Source organism: Mobula hypostoma, chromosome 13 (assembly GCF_963921235.1).
Source record: "Mobula hypostoma chromosome 13, sMobHyp1.1, whole genome shotgun sequence".
NCBI lineage: Eukaryota > Metazoa > Chordata > Chondrichthyes > Myliobatiformes > Myliobatidae > Mobula > Mobula hypostoma.
Genome location: NC_086109.1, coordinates 75,766,260 through 75,784,699, shown reverse-complemented (window position 1 = coordinate 75,784,699; position 18,440 = coordinate 75,766,260). Strand labels below are relative to the sequence as shown.

Genomic DNA, 18,440 nt, shown 5'->3' with positions numbered 1-18,440 from the left:
AAGAATAGGAAGGCAGATTACTATCTGAATGGTGTCAAGTTAGGAAAAGGGGAAGTACAACGAGATCCAGGTGTCCTTGTTCATCAGTCACTGAAAGTAAGCATGCAGGTACAACAGGCAGTGAAGAAAGCTAATGGCATGTTGGCCTTCATAACAAGGGGAGTTGAGTATAGGAGCAAAGAGGTCCTTCTACAGTTGTACAGGGCCCTGGTGAGAGCACACCTGGAGTAGTGTGTACAGTTTTGGTCTCCAAATTTGAGGAGGGACATTCTAGCTATTGAGGGGGTGCAGCGGAGGTTCATGAGGTTAATTCCCTGGATGGTAGGACTGTCATATGTTGAAAGATTGGAGCGACTGGGGTTGTATACACTGGAATTTAGAAGGATGAAAGGGGATCTGATTGAAACATATAAGATTATTAAGGGATTGGACAAGCTAGAGGCAGGAAACATGTTCCCAATGTTGGGGGAGTCCAGAACCAGAGGCCACAGTTTAAGAATAAGGGGTAGACCATTTAGAACGGAGTTGAGGAAAAACTTTTTCACACAGAGGGTTGTGGTTCTGTGGAATGCTCTGCCTCAGAAGGCAGTAGAGGCCAATTCTTTGGATTCTTTCAAGAAAGAGTTAGATAGAGCTCTTAAAGATAGCGGAGTGAAGGGATATGGGGAGAAGGTGGGAAAAGGGTACTGATTGTGGATGATCAGCCATGATCACAGTGAATGGTGGTGCTGGCTTGAAGGGCTGAATGGCTTACTCCTGCACCTACTGACTATTGAAATGTCACAACACCACTGACTCTTGGGAGCTATGACCCCCATTAGCACTCAAAGTGGAGAAGCAACAGAGCCCTGCTGCAGTTGGAAGGAATGTATGATTTCACTAATTACTTGTTCACCCTCTCAGGCACCTCATTCTGCAGAAGAGTCGACACTTTCCACACTGCCCTCATTAGCCACTTCAGAGCCAACTAAACCAAAGTGGAGGAGGAAGACAGAAAGGAAAATGAATTAAATTTGGGCATAGAAATGAAGGCAGAACAGGACATATGAGGGATGAGGAGTGCCTAAAACAGGGGAAGGATAAAGCAAGAGAATGGAGAGAAAACAGAGGGTGAATGGAGAAATCAGGGTGAAAGGAGGGAGAATATAGGAAGAGGAGGAACAGGCATGCCAAGAAAGAGATTGCAGTTTGAGGGAATGTACTGTACATAACTCATGACCTCAGTAGGAAGTCCTTCTCCGTTATATTCAATGCTTTATTGAATAAAAGTAGACCTCCACTGCATTTCATCAATGTCATTAGACCTTTAATGTCTCAAGAAATATCAGTCTTGATTACAGGTGTATGTCCTTAAATAGGGCTTGAACCCACTGGGTTAAACTAGTTCTGAATAAATTCTGGAAAGTATTCAACAGTATTGACAAGTTCATATGTTTTTGGTAGTAGAAGTGAATTAGAAATTTTTCTCTAGAATTTGTAGTCTTTACCTCATATCACATTATTCAAAACGTCTTCAGAACTCTAGTGATTAAAAATTGCATGCATTGTGGCCTTCTCCATCCTGACCACAGCTGACAAATTAAGTTGAGGCAGGAAACTAAACATGCAAGGCAACACTGATTGTCATTCCTCTTCACGCATTGTGGCTCATTGGGTGGCAACCTTGCCGTTTCTTTAGCATTTTGTCTGTTTTTTTACAAGGCTGACTTGTTAGCTCAACGCTCAACCCAGCATGGATGGAAAGTGTGCAAGGAGCCGGCTAGATTTGAACCCGGGACTACTTGCCTCAAAGTCTACCACTACACCACTGGGTGGAGGCAACATTGATACTTCTCCATTTAGTTACTGAATGACTACTTTTATATTTGCTTAATTCAGGTACAGATCTGCCATATATGGTGAAAACAAATGAAGCACAAAATTAGGTTAATATATTACTGAAATAAACTTAATTTAATTGGAACTAGTTGATGGGAAAAATCCACTCACAAGGAATAATTGATCCTGAACCTTTTGATTCGTGTTTCACTTAAAACATTATAGGAACTGATGGGAAGAAAAGCTATGGGTTGAAATCTGTTGCAACTACTTATTTTACGTTCTAGACAAGGCTTCAGATTCCTATTTGCAAACACACCAGTGCATATCCCTCAATCCTTTAACAAAACTGCTATACTTGTAAACAAATCACCCAAACAGAAAAATGTTGCTATCCTCCTGACCTTCACAGCACAATAATCTTGACAGCTGCCCAAACAGCAGGAAATGACGTTAAGATGACAGATACACAAAGTTGTTGCTAGGTGGTGAAAGCCATATCCTATTACATTGGGTTAATGCAAGTCTGAAGTCAGCTAGGATGATTAATACTCCGTTAAGTACAAACACCAGATAACTAATCAACATCCACTGTCTCTTCCTTTTGAGGCAATTCTGTCTGGTATTGAGGGGCCACTGCACAGGATTGGAAAAAGCTGCAGAAAGTTGTAAAAGTTGTAAACTCAGCCAGCTTCATCATGGGCACTTACAAAAAAAAGGCAATGCCTCAAAAAAGGCGGCATCCATCATTAAAGACCTCCATCACCCAGGATATCCCCTCTTCTCATTGCTACTATCAAGGAGAAAGTGCAGGAGCCTGAAGACATACACTCAATGTCTCTGGAACAGCTTCTTGCCCTCAACCATCAAATTTCTGAATGGACAATGAATCCATGAACACTATTTCACTACTTTTCTCTCTTTTTGCAGTTTTAAAAAATATATACTTCTTATTGTAATGTATAGTTATTTTATCATTATGTATCGTTATGTATTGCCACCGCAAAACAACAAATTTTATGACATTTTGCCAGTGATATTAAACCTGAATCTGACACTTCTTTAAAATTCAAAATAACATTTGTTGTTGGTCCCTAAGTATACTGGGTACATGACCAACAGTAATTATTGCTACAAAGAGTTCCCATGACCATACTTCACTTGGCCAGAGGCACAGTCTGTTACAGTGCCCCACCTTTCAATTCTTTTTTCCAAAACAAGTGCAGGATTCCTGTAAAATAACATCCAGATCCTTATAAACAAATATCAGGCAAAAACTGCAGATTAAACCTCAACGCTGTATACATGTAAAAGAGTTTAAGGATTTTTTTTAAACATTTGCTTTTGATAAGGTTATATTCCAGAGTAACAGGTGCTGAAAGTACCTTCAGTTAGACACATGCTGAAATCAGCTGAAATGAGATTTAAACACAGATGTCTGACTGTTACTTTTTTCCAAGAAATGTACCTTTTTTTTAAGGAAAATAATTAAAGATTGGTCATTAACTGAGCTGATTCTATATTATGTTACTCAACAAACCAATTTTTTCAAACTGAATCTCAGAACCTCCTGCTTAACTTAAAATGCCGAAAAAATAAAACATTTCTGTCTAAACTGCCCAACTCTGTTCTGTCTGCTTGCCACCACCCTTCCTGCTTTTAAAAAAATAAAAACACTGTTCACCCCTTCAGTTCCTCACTTGGTCTCGATTTTTACTCTTGCACCCAGTTCTGTGTACATGGTCTCACTCTGCTGTTTGGAAGACATTTGGTCACTTATACCCGCTCTACAAGTACATGGGTGACCTTGAACCTCACATTGTGCACTTTCCCACATTCATTCCTTGATACTAATCTCCTGTTGATTATCTACAGTGACTTTGCCTCCACATCTATCTAGAATAAATATTAAAGATTCATTCTTCTCTGGTGAAGAGATTTCTTCTCATGTTGTGCCTCCCGTACCTAATAAAGTGACTAATGGTCTTCTGCTGCTGTAGCCCATCCACTTCAAGATTCAATGTGTTGTGAGTTCAGAAATGCTCTTCTGCAAACCACTGTTGCAACATGTGGTTATCTGAGTTACTGTCACCTGTCAAATACTTCTTGGCTTGAACCAGTCTGGCCATTCTCCTCTGATCTCTCTCATTAACAAGGCATTTTGTTTCTTGCCCCGTTTTCTGTAAACACTAGACACTGTTGTGCATGAAAATCTCAGGAGATCAGCAGTTTCTGAGATACTCAAACAATACCACAAACAATCATTCCACATTCAAAGTCACTTCAATCACATTTCTTCCCCATTCTGATGTTTGGCTTAAACAACAAATGGACTTCTTGATCATATCTACATGCTTTTGTGCATTTGAGTTGCTGCAACATGATTGCCTGATTAGATAGTCATATTAACGAACAGATGCACAGAATGCATAATAAGGTGGCCACTGAGTGTATATGGCAGCCACATGTTTGGCTGATTAATGAACAGTCTATAGGTGTACACCCAGTGACCACTGGGCTTATATTACTTATAAACAATATATTTATTCTTTAGATTTTAACCTAATAAAGAGATCATACATGTGAAGACAGCTATAGAATTGCTCTCCATTCCATAATGTTAACACTATAATGCTCCTATTATGAAAGCACTGGGTGAAATACAACTCATTATCACTACCTTTTATTGCTAATATTTTTTTTTAAAAAGAGAGAAGTTCTATCACTGCAGGGATTATTTTGCTACTGGGCAGGTTTACACAGGACAAGTTGGCTCTCTAACCTAGAATTATCCAGTCAAGTGGCAGCTGCTCTTTATTCTCCTCACGCAGAAGCAACAAGAGGCTTCTGTGCACATTTAATCTACATATTCCAGCCACAGATGCATTGAATTTCCTGTCTCATTACTTCAACTGCAGCAATATTAAGGAGCTCTTTGGAATCTGCACGTAAACAACTTATCAAAGTTGCAGTGAAGGTGGAACCATCATCTACCTGCTCTGGGTGTTTGCAAATGGAGAAGTGTACATGTTGCACACAGGACAACTTAGGGTGTGCTGTAACTCTTAATGAATCTGGGCACGTGAATCATGAATCAGAAATCCATGTCACTGTTGAATGGAACTACAAGATTATCACCAATTGGGCTAAGTCTGTAGTTGGACATGTGCCGGTGATATTAAACCTGATTCTGATTATTCAACTAGACCAAACTTGTGCTCTACCCATATGTGGAAAAGTCGCCATCTTCTGCATGGATCCAAGGTCAGTCTATAACGGGTGTGAGGTGGCATCAGGGGACAGAGCAGGAAGAACAAATCCATGATTTTCAGCAACTGGCTTAAATGGTACACTGTCTCCCTCAGAACCATCTGACCACCTGAAGGTGATTGAGATCTGATTTGGAAGAGCTGAGTCATGTAACAAAAATTGACATAAGCAGATAGGCATGGTTAAATGAAAAAACTGAGACTGTGAGAGTGGTGCTCTCTCTAGATGACAGACAAGAGCCTGGCCATCAGATGCAATATGGTCTCCATAGTGCTGTACTTGGCATAGATGTTGCCTATAGCCCATTCCTCTCCTCAGACAACTGGCCATCTTCTGCTTCATCAGGGGATCCAAAGTAGAACATGTCCAATAAGGTGAGATGCACAAAAAGGAGGGGAGAGCATAACCACACCTGCCCTCATCCTGATAGCCACCTTTGTGTGTGCACAAACCAAAGTCTCTACAACATCAAGTGTCACTACATGCTAAGGTTCTACCAGACCCTAGTGATGCAAAGGATGGGCCTGATCTTGTTGCTTGCAAATGGTCCACTTAGTTGGACAATGGCGCACTACCTGCCCTTAATGAAAAAATCCATCAGACAGTGGTCTGCACAGGACCTCTTCCAGGCACTTTGGAAGGAGGACACAATGAATGGTTTTCTACATGGACTGCTGAAACCATTTTGCAGAATGCTTTTTGCCAGAACTCACCAACAAGCATCAGGATTTTCCTTGGCTCGATCCTCTTCGTCAGATCCTTACTGTACATTCAGAGTCTCACTCCCAATGCATTCTGCCATCAGGACAGTAGTCATAAGGATGAGACAATGCAGACTATGGATTTACAAAGAAGGTTTGGAAAAGGATGCAAGGGTCTTTATCAACATTCATCCCAAGCAACTGTAAAACAAAGTACTCTCATCAACAGACTGTTCCCAGGACCTCACAATGAGACAAACATCAAGTGCTGCTGGAAGACCATTAAATGAGTGTAAGACAACACTTGTTGGTCTTCTAGTTTCATATCTGTAAGGAGATGCTGAAAAAGTACCAGTGCACCTAACACATGAAGAATGACATTCTAAGGTCCTGCTGCCACTATACCCTGAGGGACGTATTTAAAATAGTCTTAAACACTTGAATTTTGTATCACGGATGGCAATAATGCCTCGTTCATAGACTGCATTGACATGACAAATGCACAGTCTCAATAATATGAATGTATACACTCAATGACAGTATGATTATAAAGAAAGCCATGCACTCTTTATATTTATTGTATATATTTTTATGAATTTACTGTAGTTTATTTTTGAAATGAAAAAAATCTAGCTTCCAGCTCATCTCTTTATTATAATATTTCTATGACAGGCACTGAAGTTAGAGACAAACTGAAAAGCAAATACCAGTTATTTACAGAAGTTTTGATTAAAAATAATTTCAAACTTACTCTATAATATTAAGATCAGTCAACTTTCAAGAAAATAATCAACAAAAACTCCTTTACAAACTCTCCAATCATGGACAGGAACGGCTAATTTAATGACATAGTAAATCTTCAATGAGATCTTCAAATGATACTATTGGTTTGCCCATCTCCAAGGACATAAAGACTCAAATTTTTATTAGGAATAATTCTTGGGCTGTCAGTATACAATTCGTTATGACAGTAATTTTAAGCACAGTTCAATACAAAAATCCCAAAGCCGTTTGTCGCAGCTTTCTGTTCCTCTACAATTCACAATATCAATGCCAAAGTGTACAAGGTATTTGCTCACTACGTAATAAATGTTCCAGAGAAAGTTAGACTTGTACATCTGTGCATGAGAATTTACTAATTAATATATTTTATGTCTTAATTATTGTCAAATAAAAGTTATTTACGCATTTCCTCCCATCCTACCTTCCTTGTAATCTTCCTGACACCGTACATTCCCTATACACCCAAACCCTTCCCTCTCAGCTGATGCCAACAACTCTCCTCCCCTCCCCCCCCCGATCCCAGCTCTAATCCCTGCAGTGACTTTACCATTCCCTCTGACCTTCCTCTGAGGTGGAATACCGTCCTCAGAAAGGGCCTTACCTTTGTCCCTCTTTGCCCACACCTCAACGAGTTCCAAGCCCACCATGATGGAAACTATTCTTCCATCACCTCCAATTCCAAGTCTACTTCTCTGGCAAGGATTCCCCACCCTGCACAGATGACACCTTTTCCTGTCTCCAACCCTCCTCCTCTTCTTGGATACCCTGCTCTAGTTTTCTGCCTGCTCTGTATCTTTTCATCTCTAATTGCTAATGAGACATCAACAGCCACAACTTCAGCACTCTTTTCTCTTCGAAATTTACTCCATCCTCAATGCACTGTCCTCTACTCTCTCTGCACCAATCCCAACTTCACCATCATACCCACAGACAAAGGGGTTGCTGCTTTAGTCTGGTAGACTGACCTCTACCTTGCTGAGGCCAGGCAGGAACTCTCAAGACACCTCCTCTTACTTACCCCTTGAAAAAGAACCCTATTCAGATCCATCAGGCCACTGTTTCCTGCACCCTCACCAACCTCATCAACCCTAGAGATCACCTATTCATTGTCACCAACCTCACAGTTCCCTTGCCCTGCACTGCTCATCTCTACCTCTCACTGAAGATCCACAAACGTCACTGCCCGGATTAGTCCACTGAATCTGCTTGCTCCTGCCCTACTGAACTCAGTCAGCATACTTTGACTCCATTTTATCCCCCTTGGTTTACTCCCCTCCCATCTACATCCACAAAATTTCACATGCTCTCTATCTCAACAACAACTTTCAATTTCCTAATCCTGATCACCTCATTTTCACTAGGGACGTACAGTCCCTATATACTTCTATCCCCCATCGACTGAAGGCCTTAAAGCTCTCCGCTTCTTTCTTGACAACAGGCCCAACCAGTTCCCTTCCACAACCACCCTGCTCTGTCTAGTGGAAATGCACCTCACCCTCAACAATTTCTCTTTCGATTCCTCCAACTTTCTCCAAACTCAAGATGTAGCCATGGGTATCTACATGGGCCCCAGCTATGCCTGCCTTTTCATTGGTTATGTGGACAGTGCATGTGCCACCCATTCCTGGTAATGCTCCCCACCTCTTTCCACGCTACATCACCAAGTGCATTGGTGCTGCTTTACACACCCATGCTGAGCTTGTCGATTTCATCAACTTTGCCTTCAACTTCCGCACTGCACTTAAATTCACTTGGTCCATTTCTAACACCTCTCTCCCCTTTCTTGATCTCTCTGTATCCATTTCTGGGGACAAACTGCCTACCAAATCTTTTATAAACCTACCGATTCCCATGGCTATCTTGACTCTTCCTGGCTCGTCCTACCCTGTCTCCTGTAAAAATGCTATTCCCTTTTCTTAGTTCCTTTGTCTCCACCGCATCTTTCCAGGATGAGGCTTTCCTTTCCAAGATATCAGAGGTGTTTTCCTTCTTCAAAGAACGGGGTTTCCCTTTCTCTACCAGTGATGCTGCCCTCACCTGCATCTCTTCCATTCTCCAGACATCTGCACTCACCCCATCTTCCTGCCATAATAGGGATTGGGTTCCTCCTGTCGTCACATAGCACCCCATGAGCTTCCACATCCAACTCATCATTCTCTGCCATCTTCAACAGGACCCTACCATCAAACTAATCGTTACCTCACCCCCAATTCTCCACTTTCCACAGGGACCACACCCTCCACGATTCCCTTGACTATTCATCCCTCCCCATTTATACCTGCATGTGACAGCAGTGCTACACCTGCCCATTCACCTCCTCCCTCACCTCCATTCAGGCCCCCAAACAGTCCTTCCAGGTGAGGTAACACTTCACCTGCGAATCTGTTGGGGTTGTCAATCGTATACAGTGCTCCTGATGTTGTTCTGTATCTTTGCTCCATCCACAAAAAGCAGGGTTTCCCAGTGGCCAACCATTTCAATTCCAGTCTCCATTCCCATTCTGACATATCAGTCCATGATCTCCTCTTCTTCCATGATAAGGTCATTCTCAGGTTCGAGGAGCAACACCTTATATTCTGCCTAAGTCGCCTCAAACCTGATGGCACGAACATTGATTTCTCCTTCTTCTGTTAATTCTTTTCCCCTTCCCCCATCCCTCTTCCTCATTTCCCCACCCTGGGTCCCTCCTTACCTCTTCTCACCTGCTATTCTGACTTCTAGAGTCACAGCTCATTTTGTATAAACATCACTTCCAGTACACAAGCTGATTTTTATATCATTGCCTGCATGGGTAATTTTTACTTGATTTGAAGCACATAGTGGAAAAACATTCATCTCCATCCTCTTTTTATTTGCCCATGAAACAACAATATCTGCAAGTCTTAAGTTTTTGTTGATATTGGTAAACATTCAGTAGATATATTTTGAACAAAGTATTATGTTTATTGCTTATCATTACTAAGATATTGTTGTGGCATGAGTTTATTCTTGTTCACACAGCGTAGTTATGAAGTGTTGCAGGTATGCATTACTTTGGTTAACACCAATTGTGAGAATAATCTGTAGTATTAGTATATTGAGGCGTGCAACAATTCTGTGTTTGGTAAGATCTCATTAAAAACCCAGAAGAAAGCTCTCATCTTGGGTGATTTTTGAGAAGGTGTTTAACTCAGTGCATAGCTTTGTACATACGCACTGCAAGGGCAGTAGACTGAAAAGATAATGCATCTTCAAAGGCATTGCCCACGGAATGGAGATGTATCTGAATGCCATAGATGATAATATCGGCTTCCAACCCGAGCAACATCTATCATAAAGACCTGGAAGTCAGGTCAGAATGTGGCTCATGAATCACGGTTATATGATGCTCAAATGAAGCACAATCAGCATAGCTGCAGCACAAAACTGTGTCAGAGGTGAAAGTGATAAGAACGAGAGTGGCTTATGCTAAGCTCACAGTTGAGATGCAAATAGGAGAAGCTTATTTAGATGTGGAGGGAGCACATGTAGAGGCTATCTCCAATCAGATTCCTTCTTCTCCAGCCCTATACCTTTTCTACCCATCTCCTCCAGCTTCTTACTTCATTTCCTACCCACCTGGCTTCACCTATCATCTTTTTCCAGAATTAATGAGATGTCCTGCTTCAAAGAAAGGGGCTTTCCTTCCTCTACTTCAATGCTGCTCTCACCCCGGTCTCTTCCATTTCATGCACTTCAGCCCTCACCCCATCATTCCACCACCCCACCAGGGATAGGGTTCCTCTTGTTCTCACATACCACCCTAGCAGCCTCCGCGTCCAGCACATAATTCTCCATAACTTCTGCAATCTCCAATGGGATCCCACCACCAAGCACATCTTTCTCTCCCCCCACTTTCCACAGGGATTGCTCCCTACGTGACTCCCTTGTCCATTCATCCCCCCCCCCACTGATCTCCCTCCTGTACTTACCCTTGCAGGCGGAACAAGTGCCAAACCTGTCCCTACACCTCCTCCCTCACTACCATTCAGGGCCCCAAACAGTCCTTCCAGGTGAGGCGACACTTCACCCATGAGTCTGATGGGGTCATCTATTATATCCGGTGCTCCCGGTGTGGCCTCCAGTATATCGGTGAGACCCAACATAGATGAGGAGACCGCTTCTCTGAGCACCTATGCTCCTTCCGCCAGAAAAAGTGAGACCTCTCAGTGGCCAGCACTTCAATTCTACTTCCCATTCTCATTCCAACATGTCAGTCCACGGCCCCCCTTACTACTGTGATGATGCCACACTCATGCTGAAGGAGAAACACCTTATATTTCATCTGGGTAACCTCCAACCTGATGGCATGGACATCGATTTCTCAAACTTCCGGTAATTTCCCCCCTTCACCATTCCTATTTTCATCTCTCACCTCATCTGTTTACCTGCCCATTTCTCCCTCTGGTGCTCCTCCCCCTTCCCTTTCTTCCATGGTCCCCTACTCTCTCCTATCAGATACCCCGTTATTAAGCCCTTTATCTTTTTCACCAATTGACTTCCCAGCTCTTTACTTCACTCTTCCCCTCTCCCAGTTTCACCTATCGCTACTACCTTGTACTACTTCTTTCCCTCCCACCTTCTTGCTCTGACTCCTCATCTTTTTCTTCCAAGCCTGAAACACTTAATGCTTATTCTCTTCCATAGATGCTACCTGGTCTGCTGAGTTCCTCCAACATTTTGTGTGCGTTGCTTGGATTTCCAGCATCTGCAGATTCTCTTATCTTTTAACTTGCACTCCTTCCCCTCTCCCACCTACTGATTCTGGGATCTTCCCCCTTCATTAGCAGTCCTGGTGAAGGGTCATTTCCATAGATGCTGCCTGATCTGCTAAGTTTTTTTTTGTGTTTGTTCCATCATATTTTAATTGTTATTGTTATTGGTGAAAATTCCTTTGTGCTGGATAGATTTAACATCCATACCCTAATCTATACTCCCTTATTTAGAGAAGTTCAGTGGTGATTCCTCAACCTCATTGGTAGCAGCCACAGTTGTCTGCCTTCTCACACAGTTCCCCAGATCTCCTGTGGGGGGCGCAGTGCTGAAGTCTATTAGGCAGCTGCAAGCAAAATGTTCATTCACCAGTGACTCTCAAATCCCAGCCAGTTACATGTTGCAGGATCGCAAATAATCAAAACTTTGCTGACCTTATCCTAACCCAGACTGACCTAATGACAGTAACCTCCTGATATAGGTCCTGGACTATCATCTCAAACATCTGACAGCTGTCTCGTAACACAAATAGTTAGACCCAAAAGTCAGCTGTTGATTATTTCAAATGCATGGGAAAAAAAACCACAGGTGGCAAAAAATACTTGACGAGAATGAGTGTTAAAGGGCAAGAAATGCATGTGTGTCATAGGGGACAGTGTGGAGGGAGCAAGGCTCTCCTCCATCTTTCAAATAGAATTGTTAAGGCACAGAAGGCAGCAGTTTGGTCCATCAAACTTCCTTCACTTGTAAGAGGACGCAACTTGGCTCTTTCCCTGCAGCCCTGCAATTTTTTCTTTCAAATCTTTATATAATCCTTTTCCAATAAAAATATGAGTTGTAAATTCCAACCATACTCAACAATCAGATGAAGATTTCTGGTAAAGCTTGTTCCTACCTATTCTGATATTTATTTATTTATTGAGATACAGCACAGAATAGGCCTTTCTGGCCCTTCGAGGCATGCCACTCAGCAACCTCCAATTTAACCCTAGCCTAATCACGGGGCAATTTATAATGTTCAATTAACCTATCAACCGTTATGCCTTTGGACTGTGGGAGGAAACTCACGTGGTCATGGGGAAAATGTACAAACTCCTTACAAACAGCGGCAGGAATTGAACCCAGGATGCCTAACCACTACGCTGCCATGTACATCAAGATTCCTGCATAGCTCCATTTTATAGAGAACAATGTTTCAGATGGATGCAGTCCAGTAACATCAGCTGGTGGATCTTCACAATACAGATCTTGAAATCATGATGAGGAACACGCTGTCTATTTACAAGTAAACCTGGATAAATTTCCCTGCTGACAGTAGTCCTGCCAAATGCTGTAATGTTCTTTACCATATCTATATTAAAAAACAAACACACAAAATGCTGGGTGAACTTAGCAGGCCAGTAACTATGGAAGAGTAAACAGACAACATTTCAGGCTGGGACCCTTCACCAGGACTGTGCATTATCTTCATTTCCACCATCTGCAGATCTTCTCTTGTTTAAGAAAGAAACATCTTTTGTTCCATCCAATTTCCCTAGATGTTTAGCTCATTGGAAGTAAATACCACAGGAATAGTTTTTATATATTTTACAACCCATTCTCTCAAAACCATCTCCAACCAAAATCAGAATCTCCTCCTTGACAATCATTGCGCAGAATGCCATCCCTGCACCTGTGTTTGCTTTCAGTATTACATGAAGTTGAGGTCTGGGTGTTTTAAAAAAAACAATTTTTTTGATATAAAGCATGTCTTGAGAAGATACATTTTAATTACTTTCTTTGACGCGTCATTTTTTAAATCCTCCAGTTCCTTTGGAAATTCAGTGTCACTTAGTTGGTGTTAGGTTTGCCAGCAAGTGACACTACAGCAGAGATGTACTCGGCTGAAAATTAAATACAAAATTATACAAAATCTGTAGGGACTTCCAAACGAAGTAAATAGTTTACAAGCATCTACAAATCTTGTTGCCAAGAAAAAAAAACACGGAACACGATAAATGATAAAAACTTTGCCATAGTAGTTAAAGGGAGCTTGTTACTACAAACAGTCAGTGATGATGCAAGACGGGTGAAACGTATGGCTTACTCCATTTATAGCTCCAAGACCAATAGGAGAGTGCTTTTTAAACTGGCTCGTTTTCGTTCAGTATCGGCGATCATCGCCGATGACAGTCCGCTAGACTGACTGACACGTCGCCAATATACATCACAGTTATTTTGAGTGACCGAATATTGAATAACTAAATGCACTGGAGCCAACCGATCAGTGAAGTTTGTTTCCCAATCCATCCAACTACTTCCTAAACTTCTGAAAGCCAAAGTTGCAGAGTTCGATCACAGTACATAAAAACTCACCTCGCATTCCACATCCCTCGCCCCCCGGGGCAGATTACAATTACCTTTTGGACAGAAGCAGTATTAATAGATGCAGAAAATGCCCATTACCTCGGTCTGACTTCATGATCGGCTGTGGCAGTCGTCCGGCTTGCTCCGGAGTTGATGCAGCTGCCGTGCCCGTCTCTTCCCGCAGTCCAACTTCGAGCCTCGAGATGGGAGGGTAAGGGTGAGGGGGAGGGGGGGCGAGGTGTAAACTGACGAGCCCCCCCCAACTCCTCCCTCCCCCGGCGTCAGCCCCTGGCGGCCCCCGGCTCGCCTCACCGCCGAGATGTCATTGGGTCCCCCCCTCCCCTTCCACACCGAGGTGGAATCTTAAGAGCAGCCGAGGCTAATGCGGTGTCTGGGAGGGCAGTGTGACAGTGCAGGTGCCTCCAGTGGTGGGCCCCACCCTCCGCCTATCTGCCCGACTGTCCCGACCTCTTGTCACTCCACAGCCTCCATGTTGTCAAAACACAACACTCTCCTCCCCACCACTTTGCCCAAAGCCCATCCCCCACCCGGCCCGCCGCCAGGTCACGTGTCCCAACAACAGCCCGCCCCCCTCCTCTTCTGACGTCGCCCCGCCTCACTTCCGCTCTCCTCGCCCGAGTCTGGGCACGTTGCCATGGAGACGGACTCGGCGCTGTCTGAGGAGGAGGAGGAAGGCCTGTCGTCGCCTCGGTAATGGTCCTCCCTCAGCAACTTCGGGAAAGTTTATTACCTCCACCTCAAAGTGTTTTCGTTACAGCGCTGACTTGTCATGTAGAAAGAATAAAGACAGACTTACATTTTTTGTAGCATCGTTAGCATCCCTTTCAATTTCCCCAAAGCGCATTCCAGGCAACGAAGAAGAAATGTTGGAAGCACAGAAGTTCAGTTATAACAACAAATGAAGTAGAATTAGCTCAGTCGGCCCATCCAGCCTGCTCTGCCATTCAAAAAGATGAAGACTGATTCAATCTTGGTTTCAACATCCCTTTCCCAAGCTGTCCCCATATCCCGCGTCTCTCTCTCGTTCAAATGACTGTCACGCTCGTCTAGTTGTAGTCTCCCTGATACAGTATAGACATAATACACTGATTTTAGATCGAACTATTGCACCCACCATTTCTATGAGAAATTCAATCATTCAGTCAACAGATTTCACGACTTAAGCCAGAGATCTTAAACTTAATTCTGATTTTGACTGTGATCGCTCTTTTCAAGAAGATCCCTAACTACAAGATTTTTAACCTGTCTAATTTTACGAAATCCAGGATAGCATTTTCCATTATTCACATGCTGTTAAGAAGAAAAAAACATTTGTATTAAGAAACTTGTTCTGCATTGTCCCATTACCAATAGCTATGAATAGACTGTATGGAATAAATGGAAAGAGCAATAAAAAATAATTGAATACCCAGTTTGGATGTGATGGGCAGAATGGCCTCTTGCATCATAGAGATTCCATGTTCCTTCAATCATCAACAAAACATATAATCTGGTCATTATCTCTAGGAAGAGGTACAGTCGACGTTTCCGGGCCAAGACGTCGACTGTACCTCTTCCTAGAGATGCTGCCTGGCCTGCTGCGTTCACCAACAACTTTGATGTGTGTTGCTTGAATTTCCAGCATCTGCAGAATTCTTCATGTTTATCTGGTCACATTATCACATTATTTGTGGTTGCGTAGAAGTTGTCTATATTATAATAATGAATTACTTTACAAATGTACTAATTTTGTGTAAAGTGCTCTGTGAATTGCTGGAAGAGGTGTGAGAACAAGGTATTATGAGGAATAGATAGAGTGGATAGATAGATAGATAGCCAGCGCCTCTTCCCCAGGGCACCACTGCCCAATACATGAGGACACGGCTTTAAGGTAAGGGGTGGGAAGTTCAGGGGGATATTAGAGGAAGGTTTTTTACTCAGAGAGTGGTTGGTGCGTGGAATGCACTGCCTGAGTTGGTGGTGGAGGCAGATACACTAGTGAAATTTAAGAGGCTACTAGACAGGTATATGGAGGAATTTAAGGTTGGGGGTTATATAGGAGGCAGGGTTTGAGGGTCGGCACAACATTGTGGGCTGAAGGGCCTGTACTGTGCTATACTACTCTAAGTTCTATGTAGAAGCATGAGCATTTCCTTTGCTAATCTCTAGCCCTGTAGCTGCTTAGTAAAAGACAAAAAACCTTCACAAAGTTTAACAAGAATATCTCTGCATTATTAATCATCCCCAGGACTCTTCCTTTAGTGGAATCAAGATAAAGCATAATCTTTTCAAGAGGCAGAGCTAGAAGCTCGGACAAAATGAATGAGTAAATTCGTTCTGGCAAAAGCTCCTGGACCTGAGATGTTTACTATTTCTCTTTCTACAGATGTGTTTGAGTGTTTCCAGCATGTTCCATTTCTTTTATTTCAGATTTCCAGGCAATATAGTTTTTCTTTTAATGTTCAATGAATTAGTGCCATTTGCCCAGAAATCCATTCCTGGTATATAGCACCTAAAACACGATATAGTAGCAATAGTATGATGGAATACTCTGACTCTGAATTAAATTCACTGATGTTAATAGACTGTATTTTTGAGGCAGAAAGCAATGTAGCATAGAAACAGCCTCTCTGGCCTAGCCAGTCCATGCTAGCATGTATGTTCCAGTCAAAGCCAGTCCAGTCAATAAGTCTTTCTTATTTAATTCCACCGGCACAACTCGCAATTCTACTGTCTTTCATATGATTTCTAGCTTCCCCCAAACACATTTATTGCATCTGTCAGATGTTGAGTACGCCTTATATGAATTTCCAAAATCCGAATTTTTTTTGAGTGCTAACATAGCATCACAAATGGAAAATTCCAGAAGGCGCTGGGAAGGTTCCCAGGTGATGCACATCACACAGTCCTGAGAAGTTAATGAAAAATAGGAAAACATTTCATAAAGCAAAAAATAAAGATCTTGGTCATATATTGAAAGAATGAATTTGAGAGCAGAAGGGTGAACATGTGCTGCTTAACGGTATGCTGATCACGAAACAAGAAAAGATCTATTGTGACGAACTGAAAATTGAAGGTCATTGTGAATAATTCAGCAGGCTGGTTGCAAAGATTTAAGAAAAGATTTTTTAAAATTTAAAGTGTCTGCTGTTCATGAAGCAGCAGATAAATTCATTGATAAGTTTGCTAAGATTGTCTCTGATGAAAATCTAACGCCAGAACAAGTCTACAGTGCTAATTGCTCTTATACCTTAAATAAAACCTAAAACATAAGTGAAATACAAATATTGTAACCTTTTAATCAAAACACGGCATCGTAGGTGGTGACTGAAAGCCTGCTGTTGTTTGTTGTTGTTCAACAGCTAATTCAGATATTTTCCCAAAGTTGCTGTGCTGCATTTATCTTCCTACACACATTATATTTTCATTGTATTAAAGGTATTTAATAATTTTTACTGTTAAGTACATATGTGAGATGAACAAGTGTAAGACAAAGACTGCTTACCGGTAGCACATAAATTCAGAGTTGGAAATGATGGTGGTACCAACCTATTTCATTATATATTCCAAAATCTGAAAAAGATGAAACACTTCCGGCCTCAAGCATTTTGGATGAGGGGTTTTCAAGCTGTATTTGTAATAAATTCAACATTCTCAACCCACTCAATGTAAGCTGCCTCATATTATTTTGATTTCTTAGTTCCTACCAAAAACTATGATGAATCTGAATACGGTGGATTCTGGTTAATTGGTCCACCAGTTAATCAGGGTAGCTGCTTACTTGGGACAACTCTTAAAGAATAAAAACTAACTGAGAAAATAGCTGGGATTCCCTTAGTTTATTTGGGACACTGTACTGATTAATTGCGGCAGGAGACTGTTCCTGGACAGTTTCTAACTAGCGTCAGTTGTGCGAACCTCTTTGGCTGTTGGACACTACACTGTGCTTAGAGTGAACAGCATTTAAATGGCAACAGTTTTATGTGTTTGTATCCAAAAAGCAGTGATTCTTGTCACGGACAGTTGTTGAGAACTAAGCAGCAAGATAATTTAGAATTGTTTTGCTCACTGTGGTTTCAAGTATTCAGACTTGAAGATGCCAGAAACGACCGGAAGTGAAAATTTCACTGCTTCAACAAGTGAGGAACTACAAAGAATTTGAAGGTATCAACAATAATCTTGAATGCTACATTGAAAATGAAGATTTGGATGATGCAATTGTCAAAAACATTGTCTGCAGACCATTATCTGTATTTGTTGTCTGCTCTAATTTTGATCATTTGCAGTCAATCAAAAGAACATGGCAGCGAGATTGGTTGTCTGTCATATCCAACGATGACTTTGAGACCTGTGTAGGAAAATTTTTAAAGTGGAAGAGCTGCTGCACTGGGATAGGTCCACTCTCTCGACCTCACAAGTCTATGTCCAGTGGTACGAGTAGTTGTCACCAACTGGGGTCTCCTTTGGTTGCAGAGATTAACCATGACTTTTTCTGTGCCTTATCATGCCATTCACTATCCATCAAGTGTTGTAGAACCACCTTCTTGGCCATTGGATCTCACTGTTGATCTGACTTCACATGCTAAGACAGGCATGTCCCTATTTCACTGGTATATGAGGCCTGCTGGCCACCACCACCTGATTTAGCTTGCTCGTTGACGCGATACACTGGGGTGTGGCCGCCGTTGTGTGCGAACAGTTCTTGGTGCCACAGATGAGAGGTGAGTGTCTGGTGGGGACCAAAGGTAAGTGAGCTGCCCCAGAATTAACACAACAAGTCACTTCACCATA

The 18,440-nt window shown here is 42.2% G+C and overlaps 1 protein-coding gene across 2 annotated transcripts in view; it reads right to left on the bottom strand.

The window, feature by feature from the left end:
• Window positions 1–13,917, bottom strand: part of atosa (atos homolog A) — a 91,008-nt gene extending 77,091 nt beyond the window's left edge. The window contains exon 1 of one of the 2 annotated variants that reach the window (XM_063065967.1): window positions 13,749–13,917. In XM_063065967.1, coding sequence (XP_062922037.1) covers window positions 13,749–13,764 — 16 coding nt within the window. In that variant the 5' untranslated portion in view covers window positions 13,765–13,917. The remainder of the gene's footprint in view (window positions 1–13,748) is intronic. The other variant, XM_063065966.1, reaches the window with a different exon arrangement.
• Between the last annotated feature and the right edge of the window lie 4,523 nt (window positions 13,918–18,440).